Raw genomic sequence first — 12,040 nt, forward strand, 5'->3', positions numbered from 1 at the left:
CTACTAAAATTCCATGGTTTGATGTTTTTCACTGATGTAGGTGGAGCACTTGTGGGGAAAATAAAGTTGAATCTCAAAGAAAATCTTGCTGCATTAACCCCGGTAAAGCCATTCAGACATCAGGTGCAACTGTAACCTCAGCAGTGCAGCCGCCATATTGTGTAGGATCATTTCAGAGAAGGCCGCGCCTAGGACTCACTGAGCGAAGGGTATGATGCACTGCTGGCAGTGACACTGGTAGCCCTTCGTTGGTAAGAACACCAGGTAGTTCTTACATGCATTTTTGTACACAGCAGGAGAAAAACACCAATGTGAGGTACAAAGTTGGTTATTTTAATTTTGTGAACCACCTAGTTCCTTTCTAAAATGAGATTTTTAAATGAGGAATTTGCGAGGGCATTATATCTGAGCAGCATATGACCCAAGTTCTACTGCATATTCTACATATTTTACCTCCTGTGATGCAGCAAAAGTTTCAAAGGGTAAAATATGTTTAGATTTTTCTCGTCATGCCATTTTATAAACTCTTTGATTTAGGCATCAATTGGTTAAGACCTTAGAATGTCTACTCTGCCAAATGTCCTGTGAAATTCAGATTTAGTGAAGTATAAAAATATTGAAAATTGCCCCTGATTCCCAGGAAATCCCATGTTTGGTGGAGATGTCCTCAGACTCATCAGAAGGAAATTGAAAAAACAAATATTGTGTCTATTAATTTAAAAATACATGCCTAAACTTTAGTAGTAGCTGTGTAATTGTGAAATAACTGTCACAGAGTTCTGAATTATGAGTAACAAAACAAACATTCCAGAAAAAATTAATCTGCCATAGTAGCTCTTAGATCCCTGCTACTGTTACTGCTAATTCTCTTCAGTCGTGTCCGACTCTTAGCAACCCCATGGACTGCAGCCTATCAGGCTCCTCCGTCCATGGGATTTTCCAGGCAAGAGTACTGGAGTGGGGTGCCATTGCCTTCTCCACTTAGATCCCTACTATAGCTCAGTTTATACCATAAATTTATTTTCAGGTATAGATTCTGTTTTTTGGTGTCAGTTAAATGTCACAAACAGTGATTTTTCTCTGGAGGTTAGAGCTTTGACTGTGCTATCATCACAGAAATATTTATGATTTTTGGTAGATTTCCTCAGCATGTACCACTAAGCAAGTAAGTGCATTTGTGTCTCTCAGTGGAAACAAAAGCATGACAACTATCACACAGTTCCCTCTCCTAGCAGCTAACCATCCTCCTGGTCTAGAACCCTCTCAGCCAATTTGCCTGAGAAGTGGTCTTGCAAGCTGGACATGGCAGTGTGGGTAAATTATATACAAGGTCAAGATTCTATCTATATTCCTAACACACCACACTCTTCACCCTTGAGTTAAATACTTGTGAAACCAAGGATTTTGACTCCACAGTAATGCTGAACATACACCTGATAAAAAGCAGTTTGGAGTGCTCTGTACTCGGAATGGTGAGAAATTTCCCCCCTCTCCTTATTACTCAATCAGGTCTTGATAGTTATGCCCAAATAGTCACTTACAAATCCCTCAATGATACTTTCTTTGGTACAGAAACCCTTAAGGTCACATGAAGTCACAAAGCCCATTTTCCTGAGTGAGCAGCTACTTGTCTGCTCCTGAGGACTGCCACAAAACAGATTTATTTGTTTTAAGCAAATGCTTGAGCATCATTTGGATGTGTATTTTACTTCAGAATAAATTACAGATAATAAAGGTATCTAGATCCCAGGCTAAAATAATAATAAAAAAAGATCACTTAAAAGATACTACATACCTAAAGTTCAGTTCTATTTTGTAAATTTTTCAAATGATATCTACTGTTACAAGCTTTCCCTCTTTAGTTCCCAGAACAGGGATTGAACCCATGCCCCCTGCAGAAGAACAGGGAGCCTATACCCTGGAACACTAGGGAATTCCCTCCTTTTGAATTCTTAATATCTGTGAAATGGTTGCAGTGGGTGTACCCATGCCTTGGCTAAATTATTTGATCCCATCTGTAGTTTGAACTGTCAATACACCCAAGAGAAATTCATAATCTTTCATCATTTTTGCCTTCTGAGGAATACAAGGTGAACACAGTGTTCTCAGGAAATGTGTCACCCTTGGAAGCCTGAAGTATCAGTATGACTCCCATGAAACACAATTCCTTTATGTATTTATTTTAATTGGAGGCTGATTACTTTAAAATATTGTGGTGGTTCTTGCCATACATTCACATGAATCAGCCATGGGTGTACATGTGTTACCCATCCCAAATCCTCCTCCCACCTCCCTCCTCATCTCATCCCTCAGGGTCATCCCATTGCACCAGCCCTGAGCACCCTGTCTCATGCATTGAACCTGGACCGGTGATCTGTTTCACATATGATAATATACATGTTTCAATGCTATTCTCTCAAATCATCCCACCCTCACCTTCTCCCACAGAGTCCAAAAGTCTGTTCTTTACATCTGTGTCTCTTTTGCTGATCCGCATATAGGGTCATTGTTACCATCTTTCTAAATTCCATATAATTGCATTAATATACTATATTGGTGTTTTTCTTTCTGACTTACTTGCTCTGTATAATAGGCTCCAGTTTCATCCAGCTCATTAGAACTAAATAAAATGCATTCTTTTTAGTAGCTGAGTAATATTCCATTGTGTATATGTACCACAACTTTATTATCCATTCGTCTGCCGATGGACATATAGGTTGACTCCATTGGCTATTGTTCTGGCTATTGTAAACAGTGCTGCGATGAATATTGTGGTAAATGTGTCTCTTTCAATTCTGGTTTCCTTGGGAAACACAGTTCTTAACCAGCACCAGATTGACTAACAATTAGAAAATAATACAAAACAAGAGCAACAACATGTGCAATGTTTGTGAGGCCCCAAACCAGTCAGACACTGCTTCCTGAATCTAGGTTTTTAAAATGGAATATATAAAATAAATGAGGGACTCTCACTTATTTAATTTGCATCATACAAGTCAGCAAAGGAAGGCTTGAGAGTTTCTCGCTTGATATGTGTCCTCACCTTTGTAGTGTTCTGGCTTTTAGGACTTTTATTCATTAGAACAGTTGTAGTCTGTATACTGTAGGTTTATCACATTCTAAACAGACTCTATCCACCCTGCTAAAAACATTAGTAGAATGGTAATCAGCATATAGTGACCCCTGTAATATCCTCATTTATCTCCTAGTCAGTAGATTTCAGTGTTAACTGTTTGTTTGCCCAGGGTTCTGCTCTAACCAGGGTCACTGAGGATGGAAGAACAGATTATAGTTCTCTGTCAACTCTTTCCTCTGTAGGTGTGCTCTTTTCTGATGCCTGTTTGTATTATGACTGAGAGCTTCTTCCGTCTTTTCAGTATTGTAGCATAGTTCAACTTGATATGGCAGACTCAGGGAATCACAGTGTATGGAAATGTCTTGTGGACGTGGTTTCCTGGAAAGGGGTGCTCTGTGTAAATGCAGAAATGAGAAGTTGTATGTCTCCTGAATCAGAGGGTTCAGGGGAAGGTGTCCCTGAAGCAGCTATAGGGATTGAGTATTCATGCTCCTTTTAAACAGTCTATTCTACTGATGTATATTGTTTGGTGGATTCTTTTAACCATTTTGTAATGAATTAAATCCACAATGTATTTAGAAGCTGCAAGTTATTCTAATTAGGTGACCATTTCTGAGGGTAATTTTAACCTCTTTTGAGAGTGAAACTCTTCAGTTGTGAAAAGTGAAAGTCACTCCGTTGTGTCCAACTCTTTGTGACCTGACAGAGGGTAGCCCATGAGGCTCCTCTGTCCATGGCATTCCTCAGGCAAGAATAATGGAGTGGGATAACATTTCCTTCTCCAGGGGATCTTCCTGACCCAGGGATCTTCCTTGAGGATTGAACCTGGGTATCTTGCATTGAAGCAGATATTTTACCCTCTGAGCCACCAGGGAAGCTGTTGCTTATACCTGTGGCTTTAGTCTCACTGAAGCATCCTAGGCATTTCCAGTGATTAGGTTATTGGGGATACTCAGGATCAATGCAATGTCACTGTTGTAAAAGCCTTTCTCAGGAACCCAGTCCTGATTTTGTGTTAGCTGGTCACAAGTAGTGCTTAGTAAATATTTTTCAGTCCTTATTTCATGCATTTGAGGATTGTTAAATAGTATCCAAAGATTCTCTTTAGACAGCTTCTTAATAATGCATCCACTCATTGAGAATTGTTTGGTTTAATATAAATAAAGTGAGCACCATAGTCATCAATGTGTTATTTTTATCATAAGATCAATCTCTCTCTGAATTTACTCCCCATCTTGGAAAAAAGCTCCAGTATTTCCCAAAGAATATTTCTCCTCATATTCCTCCCCAGCATGTTCAATGTGGTTTATATTTGGCTTTAAATAACACACATTACTAAGTGATTACACACAGCTGGATGTGAACATCCACAAACTTGCACTGTACATGCAACCACTTTTAGATTGATCTCTTAACTCTTTCCTGAGGATGAACAGTAGAAGGAAATATTTTCTTTAGCTTATATCACTTAGAAGATACAGGTTTATATATGGTGTAATTTCAGTGTTTTCGGAAATAAGGACAAATACACACAAGTCAATGTGGTAATTTTTTATTCCTGCAAGTCACATTAAAAAGAAAATTGATAAAATTTGCTGCACTAAGGAGCTTCATGGAAGAAATCATGCTCCTTTTGCTGTTACGATGAATATACAAAATATTAAACTTTTAGAAGTGCCATTCTTTCAGACTCTGGATTGAAATTGGGATCACAAAGAGAAGGCAGTCTCTGTATTTAGGATTAAGTTAGAGTATTTTCCTTTATTAACTATGTAGAAATTTTTGTCTTAACCAATAGTGAACATCTGAGTTAGGAGAGGAAAAATAAGTAGGATGAAAGAAATGAATAATAACTCTTATTTTCATTTATTTTCCTCTATATCTAATGAGATGTAAATTGAGTAAGTTTAAAGAGTACAAAGTGTGATTTGATATACCTACATATGGTAAAGTGATTACTACATAGTGTTAGCTAAGATCTTTATCTTGTCAAATATTTATTCCCCTTATAAAATTTAAAAAGCTTTATTTTTTTGATTCCTCAGAAATTAATTTTTAGCTGGAAGTTTGGACCTATTTGCCAATATCTCCCCATTTCTTCTATCTCTTTGCCCCTGGTAACCACCATTTTTCCCTCTGTTTGTAACAAGTTCAGTTTTTCTGATGCCACATGTATGTGAGATCATACAGCATTTGTCTTTCTCCTCTGACATTTCACTGAGCATAATGCTCTCAAGGTCCATCCATGTTGCTGCAAAGGGCAGTATTTCATTCTTTCTCATTAATGAATAATATTCCTTTGGATATGCATAGAACTTTTTCTTTAGCCATTCACCTCTTTGGTCACCTATGTTTTTTTCTGTATCTTGTCTATTGTGAAAAATGAGGCCATTGAACATGGGAGTGCAGATAGTGATTTCATTTTATTTGGTGTACCTAGAATTTGGATGGAGAAGGCAATGGCATCCCACTCTGGTACTCTTGCCTAGAAAATCCTGTGGACGGAGGAGCCTGGTAGGCTGCAGTCCATGGGGTCTCGAAGAGTCGGACATGACTGAGCGACTTCACTTTCACTTTTCACTCTCATGCATTGGAGAAGGAAATGGCAACCCACTCCAGTGTTCTTGCCTGGAGAATCCCAGGGATGGGGGGGCCTGGTGGGCTGCCGTCTATGGGGTCGCACAGAGTCGGACACGACTGAGGGGACTTAGTAGTAGCAGCAGCAGAATTTGGATTGCTGGATAACATGGAAATTCTATCTTTAGTTTTTTTGGTATCTTCATATTATCCTTCATAGTGGCTTACCAAATTACATTTGCATCAACAGTACATAGGTGTTCCTTTCCCAATTACACCAACTGTTGTTATCCTTTATCTTTTTAATGATAGCTATTCTTTTATTTTCTTCCAGCCTCACTGAGGAATATTTTCTTCTAGAAGTTTTATGACTTCATGTCTTATATACAGTATTGCATAGGTTTGAGATGTATAGAATAGTAATTTGAGTTACATACATCATGAAATGATGATCACAATATGTGTGTGTATATATCGTTTTTCAGATTCTTAACCTTTATTGGGTACAAAAATAGTTACAAAATATTGACTATAGTTTCTTCTGCTGTACAGTAGGTCCTTGTTCTATTCAGCCTTTATCTTGTTGTCTTCTAGAGATAGAAGTGGAGAAGGCAATGGCACCCCATTCCAGAACTCTTGCCTGGAAAATCCCATGGATGGGGGAGCCTGGTAGGCTGCAGTCCATGGGGTCACGAACAGTCAGACACGACTGAGTGACTTCATTTTCTTGGCAACCCACTCCAGTGTTCTTGCCTGGAGAATCCCAGGGATGGGGGAGCCTGGTGAGGTCTCACAGAGTCGGACACGACTGAAGTGACTTAGCAGTAGCAGCAGCAGAGATAGAAGAGATACAATCTTCTCCTGGGTTTTGACAGAAAGTCTCAGGAGTCTTATTTTCTCAGCCCTGAAAGACTCTTGGACCTTAAGTTCTGCCCCTCAAAGATGTCTAGCTTAGCTTTTTAGTCCCTGCTTCATGAAGCTTCAAAATTTGGCAACTGCCTTACCCAAGAGAACTATGTGTTAGAGAAAGGACCCCGTACCCCAGCGAGTTTTTGTTCCCTAAGCATAATGGAGTTGCAGGATAGATTGTTCCATATTTTTGAAACTTTGGTCTGGCTTTCTGGCTTCCCAGGGAGTCCACTGGAAATAGAAATGTCCACTGGAAACATCTGGCCACATAGTTAAGTCTCTTTAACTTTTCAGCTTGTCACTCTAGCCTTACATGAGTGTTTGGCTGTTCATGTTTTCATGGCAAAGTCTCTCTCTATGTGCCACGCTCAATCCTCAGCTTACACTCAAGGTCATCAAATGCTCTAAGAGAAAAAAAAAAAAAAGCCCTTGCCCTTCAGCTCACCTCAGAAGTGTTCAGTGTTTTCTGTTATTCATGTCTACATCACCCTCATCACTTTCACAACATTTATAATGGCTTCATAAATACGGTTGCTAAAATTAATTTGACCTTTCCAAGTACAATTGTTCCTCAGTATTATTGGCCAGGGGTTGTTTCAGGCACTTCCTCCCACCCACTCCTATACTAGAAAAGCTGGATGCTCAAATCCTTTATGGAGAATGACAGATCAAATGGATCCATGTTTGGCTGAGTCTGTGGCTAAGGAGGAGTGACTGGACTTGCAGTGGGAACTTTGATCAGCTGTAACCTAGTGCACCTTATTGGGAAATGAAATTCACAAAAGACTACCTTGAATGAAATGATAAATTTTCAGCATTTATTTTCTGAAAAGAAAAAAATTAAGCATCTAGATGATTATAGAGTATGGAACTTTAGTGCCAAAAAATGATATGGTTATCAGTGAAGCTAGCTGTCATGGTTTGAAAGAAAATTCCAAGGGATTGATATAAAAAAATCATATCTTCTCTATTACAAAAAACATAATCAGAAATCACTCATATTCAGTACAAGCAGAGATAAGAATAGTACAGAACTCAACAATTCAGTAATCTATTTTCACTTAAATGAAGAAAATCCTTGTTCTATTATTTCATTAGCAGAATAGTACATGAAAAACCATCCAACTTTCCATTATTAAATAAGAACTATTTAAGAAGAACATATTTGCACAAAGGCACATTGAGCTTACCAGACAATTATTTCCGTGTTTTACATTGTTTTATAAAGTCCTTTCATTATCTGCCTTTTTATCATATCCTATTAAATACTAAAAATATTAAAATCTCTGGTAAAAGAAAATATTTTTGGCTACTAGTAAATTATGCATTTTTGTATGCTACATTATAAAAATGCAGATATACAAACAAATATTCACAACAAATGTCTTTTTCAGTCAAGATACACTTAATTCAAGGCAATATAAACCCAGGAGTAGAATTTTCATCTGAAAATTATCACTATGATTTTTGTCTCAAGACCTGGTTACTAAGTATCTACATGGAATGAAGAGACCAGAGAGACTCACAGGACACATGATCTTGAATTGAGATCTTCATTAAATTGAGATCTTCAAGACAAGGTTCATCTGAGTTGGCCAAAAATTGCTAATATCTAAACACTTTAAACGGAGAAGGCAATGGCACCCCACTCCAGTACTCTTGCCTGGAAAATCCCATGGATGGAGGAGCCTGGTAGGCTGCAGTCCATGGGGTCGCTGGGAGTCAGACACAACTGAACGACTTCACTTTCACTTTTCACTTTCCTGCATTGGAGAAGGAAATGGCAACCCACTCCAGTGTTCTTGCTTGGAGAATCCCAGGGACAGGGGAGCCTGGTGCTGTCTATGGGGTTGCACAGAGTTGGACACGACTGAAGTGACTTAGCATAGCATAACATAAACACTTTAAATCTATTAAAGATGGTCAATGGATAGAAGAAACTTAGATCACTGAGAAGATAAACCCAAATTTTATGTGAAAGTAACAAAAATATTTAGTGTGATCATTTAGAATCAAAGTATTCTGCTAATATCTGGTTTATTTAAAACTTTTAAGAAGTAAATGATTTGAAGTCCAGCATCCATACAGAAAGTGCAAGTACTTTAAGTTTCAGGTTTGATGAATTTTCACAGATTGAATACTTTATATCACCAATATCCAGATCAAGAATCACAACCTGACCAGAACTCCAGAATGCCCCTTCCCCACATATCTTCCAAGAGAGAACTCCCAGTCCCCAGGGGAACCACTGTTCTGACTTTCAATACCAGAGATTTGTTGTGCCTTGGTTGAATTTTATGTAAATGGAATCATACAGTAGGAATTATTTTGTATGTAGTTTGCTCACTGTAAGTCACGTTTTTAAGAATCATTCATGTTTTTGTACGTGTAATTATTGTTCATTCCCATTATTGTGTAGTACATGATATAGCATAGTTTATTTTTAGAGTATCTTATTTAACATATATTCTCCCTAGCAAAAGGTTTAGCTCAATGGGGACAGGAGCTTCTGTCTCACTGATATGTTTCAAGTACCTAGAACACTGTCTCGCACATGGATGTGTTTGATTAAATTAACCAGTTTTTAGTCACTCAGAAGTGTTCCATTGCAGAACTTCCTGGGCCTGCAAGCACTGCTTTAACTCTGCCTCAAGTCTAGGATTCTCCTCATTTGTCTCCTTAGCGACCCTTTGACATCCTTGTTTCTCAAAGTGTAAATCAGGGGATTAAGCAGGGGAGTCACCAGAGTATAGAACAGTGCAATGCTTTTGTTCACATCCTGTGAATAGCTGGAAGGAGGCTGAAGGTACATGGAGATGAGCGTCCCAAAGAAAATAATCACTACCATTAGGTGAGAACCACAGGTTCCAAAAGCCTTCTGTCTCCCTTGGGCCGACTTTATCTTCAGGACTGTATGGGTAATGTGACCGTAGGATACTAAGATGAGTGACAGGGGCACCACCAAAAAGAACACACTGACAGCAAAGAGTTCAGCCTCATTGACAGAGGTGTTGGTGCAGGCCAGTTTCAGCATCACTGGAACTTCACAGAAGAAATGGTCCACTTGGTTTTTACCACAGAGAGGAAGAGTCATAGTCAGTGCTGTCTGGACTACAGAATTGCCAAAGCCTGTAAGCCAAGCAGTTACAACCAGCTGCAAGCAAAGCTGGGGATGCACGATCACCATGTAGTGGAGGGGACGGCACACAGCTACATAGCGGTCATAGGCCATGACAGACAGGAGGACACACTCTACTCCCCCGAGTCCCAAGGCAATGAAGAGCTGGGCCACACAGCCGCCATAGGTGATGGTCTTGTCCTTCCCCTTAAAGTTGGCCAGGGTCTGAGGGACAGTGCAAGTAGTCAAACAAAGATCCATAAAAGAGAGGTTGGAGAGGAAGAAGTACATAGGGGAGTGGAGGTGAGGATCCATGGTTGACAAAAGCATAATGGCGCCATTGCCTAAACAGCTCAAGGAGTAGATGATCAGGATGACCGCAAAGAGAGCCGTTTCCAGCTGGGGCTGGTTGGAGAAGCCCAGAAGAATGAATCCAGAGAAGGTGCTGTCATTAGCTCTTTCCATTGTACTCTGCTTGTTGGAGTTAAGAAGACTCCATACTTTTATGTTTAATCCACTTCTTTTCTCCTAGACTTTGATTAGAAGCTTGAGGCATTTTCACAGTTACCCTTTTGTTGACAAAAATGGGAGTACTAGAGAGTTACTTTGTAAGAGTACCTTCCATGTTTCATGCACTGACCAAAGCACTTTCTAGGCAATTTGTCAGAACAACTCTATAAGCTCAGCATTATCATGATTTCTACTAAATATATGAAGGAACTGAGAGTTAAAGAGGTGTAGTGATTTTATGAGAGTGATGTATTTAATAAACCACTGAGGCAGTATTCCAACAGACTCTACAATATAAGTTTTTAACTGTTGGGGACACTGTCTGTCTTTATGACTGTATGAACTAGAAAGATAACTCAAAAGTTTCTCAAAAATTAAATCTAGATGTTCTAAATAAGACACAAATATGTACTGCCTCAGTACTAGCTTCCCCTCCCCGCCACCCCGCCCCGGAGGATTGAATATATTTAAAGACCAGCTTTCCTGGTTATGTTTTGTGTAGAGAAAAACTTTATTTTTCTGAAGATGCAAAGATAATAGAATTTACTATTAACAATTTTATTCAGTTGGGAACAATACATTTTAATGTGTGGAGTAATGGAGACTTTGGTGTTGAGTCTGTAATCATTTCTTTGATTGGAAACGTTTTATTGGAAGTGATCTAAGATTTTATTGTATCCAAACTGAAAGTTCCAGAGGGACTCAGTCTGAGTAACCATCATTGTAACCACCTGCAGTGAAAACTCAGGAAACCATCACTAGCTTTTAATTTTCTTTCACTTTATAAGTCTTTTGAAATTGTAAAATGGACTGGAATGGGTGTATTTAACTCAGAATACCATTATACCTACTCCTGTGGGTAAGAATCCCTTAGAAGAAATGGAGTAGACATCATAGTCAACAAAAGAGTCCAAAATGCAGTACTTGGATGCAGTCTCAAAAATGACAGAATGATCTCTGTTCGTTTCCAAGGCAAACCATTCAATATCATGGTAATACTGAAGAAGCTGAAGTTGGATGGTTCTATGAAGACCTATAAGACCTTCTAGAAGCAACACCCCCAAAAGATGTCCTTTTCATTATGGGGGACTGGAATGCAAAAGTAAGGAGTCAAGAGATACCTAGAGTAACAGGCAAATTTGGCCTTGGAGTACAGAATGAGGCAGGGCAAAGGCTAATAGAGTTTTGCCAAGAGAATGCACTGGTCATAGCAAACACCCTCTTCCAACAATACAAGAGAAGACTCTACACATGGACATCACCAGATGATCAGTACCAAAATCAGATTGATTATTTTCTTTGCATCCAAAAATGGAGAAGCTCTATAAGGTCAGCAAAAACAAGACCAGAAATTGACTGTGGCTCGAATCATGAATTCCTTATTGCCAAATTCAGACTTAAATTATAGAAAGTAGGGAAAACCACTAGACCATTCTGACCTAAATCAAATCCCTTATGATTATACAGTGGAAATGACAAATAGATTCAAGGGATTAGATCTGATAGATAGAGTGCCTGAAGAACTATGGACAGAGGTTCATAACATTGTACAAGAGGCAGGGATCAAGACCATCCCCAAGAAAAAGAAATGCAAAAAGGCAAAATGGCTGTCTGAGGAGGCCTTACAAATAGCTGTGTATAGAAGAGAAGCAAAAGGCAAAGGAGAAAAGGAAAGATATACCCATTTGAATGCAGAGTTCCAAAGAATAGCAAGGAGAGATAAGAAAGCCTTCCTCAGCAATCAATGCAAAGAAATAGAGGAAAACAATAGAAGGGGAAAGTCTAGAGATCTCTTCAAGAAAATTAGAGATACCAAAGGAACATTTCATGCAAAGATGGGCACAATAAAG

The 12,040-nt window shown here is 38.9% G+C and overlaps 1 protein-coding gene across 1 annotated transcript; it reads right to left on the reverse strand.

The window, feature by feature from the left end:
* Nucleotides 1-9,200: 9,200 nt before the first annotated feature.
* On the reverse strand, nucleotides 9,201-10,145 carry LOC133235946 (olfactory receptor 2G6-like). The gene has a single exon (XM_061397715.1). It carries the CDS (start codon nucleotides 10,143-10,145, stop codon nucleotides 9,201-9,203), a length of 945 nt encoding a protein of 314 aa, XP_061253699.1.
* Between the last annotated feature and the right edge of the window lie 1,895 nt (nucleotides 10,146-12,040).

This window comes from Bos javanicus, chromosome 23, assembly GCF_032452875.1.
Source record: "Bos javanicus breed banteng chromosome 23, ARS-OSU_banteng_1.0, whole genome shotgun sequence".
In the NCBI taxonomy this organism is placed as follows: Eukaryota; Metazoa; Chordata; class Mammalia; order Artiodactyla; family Bovidae; genus Bos; species Bos javanicus.

Excerpts from the sequence above, each read along its gene's own strand:
- LOC133235946 (XM_061397715.1), bottom strand. The coding sequence starts at position 10,145 with ATGGAAAGAGCTAATGACAGCACCTTCTCTGGATTCATTCTTCTGGGC.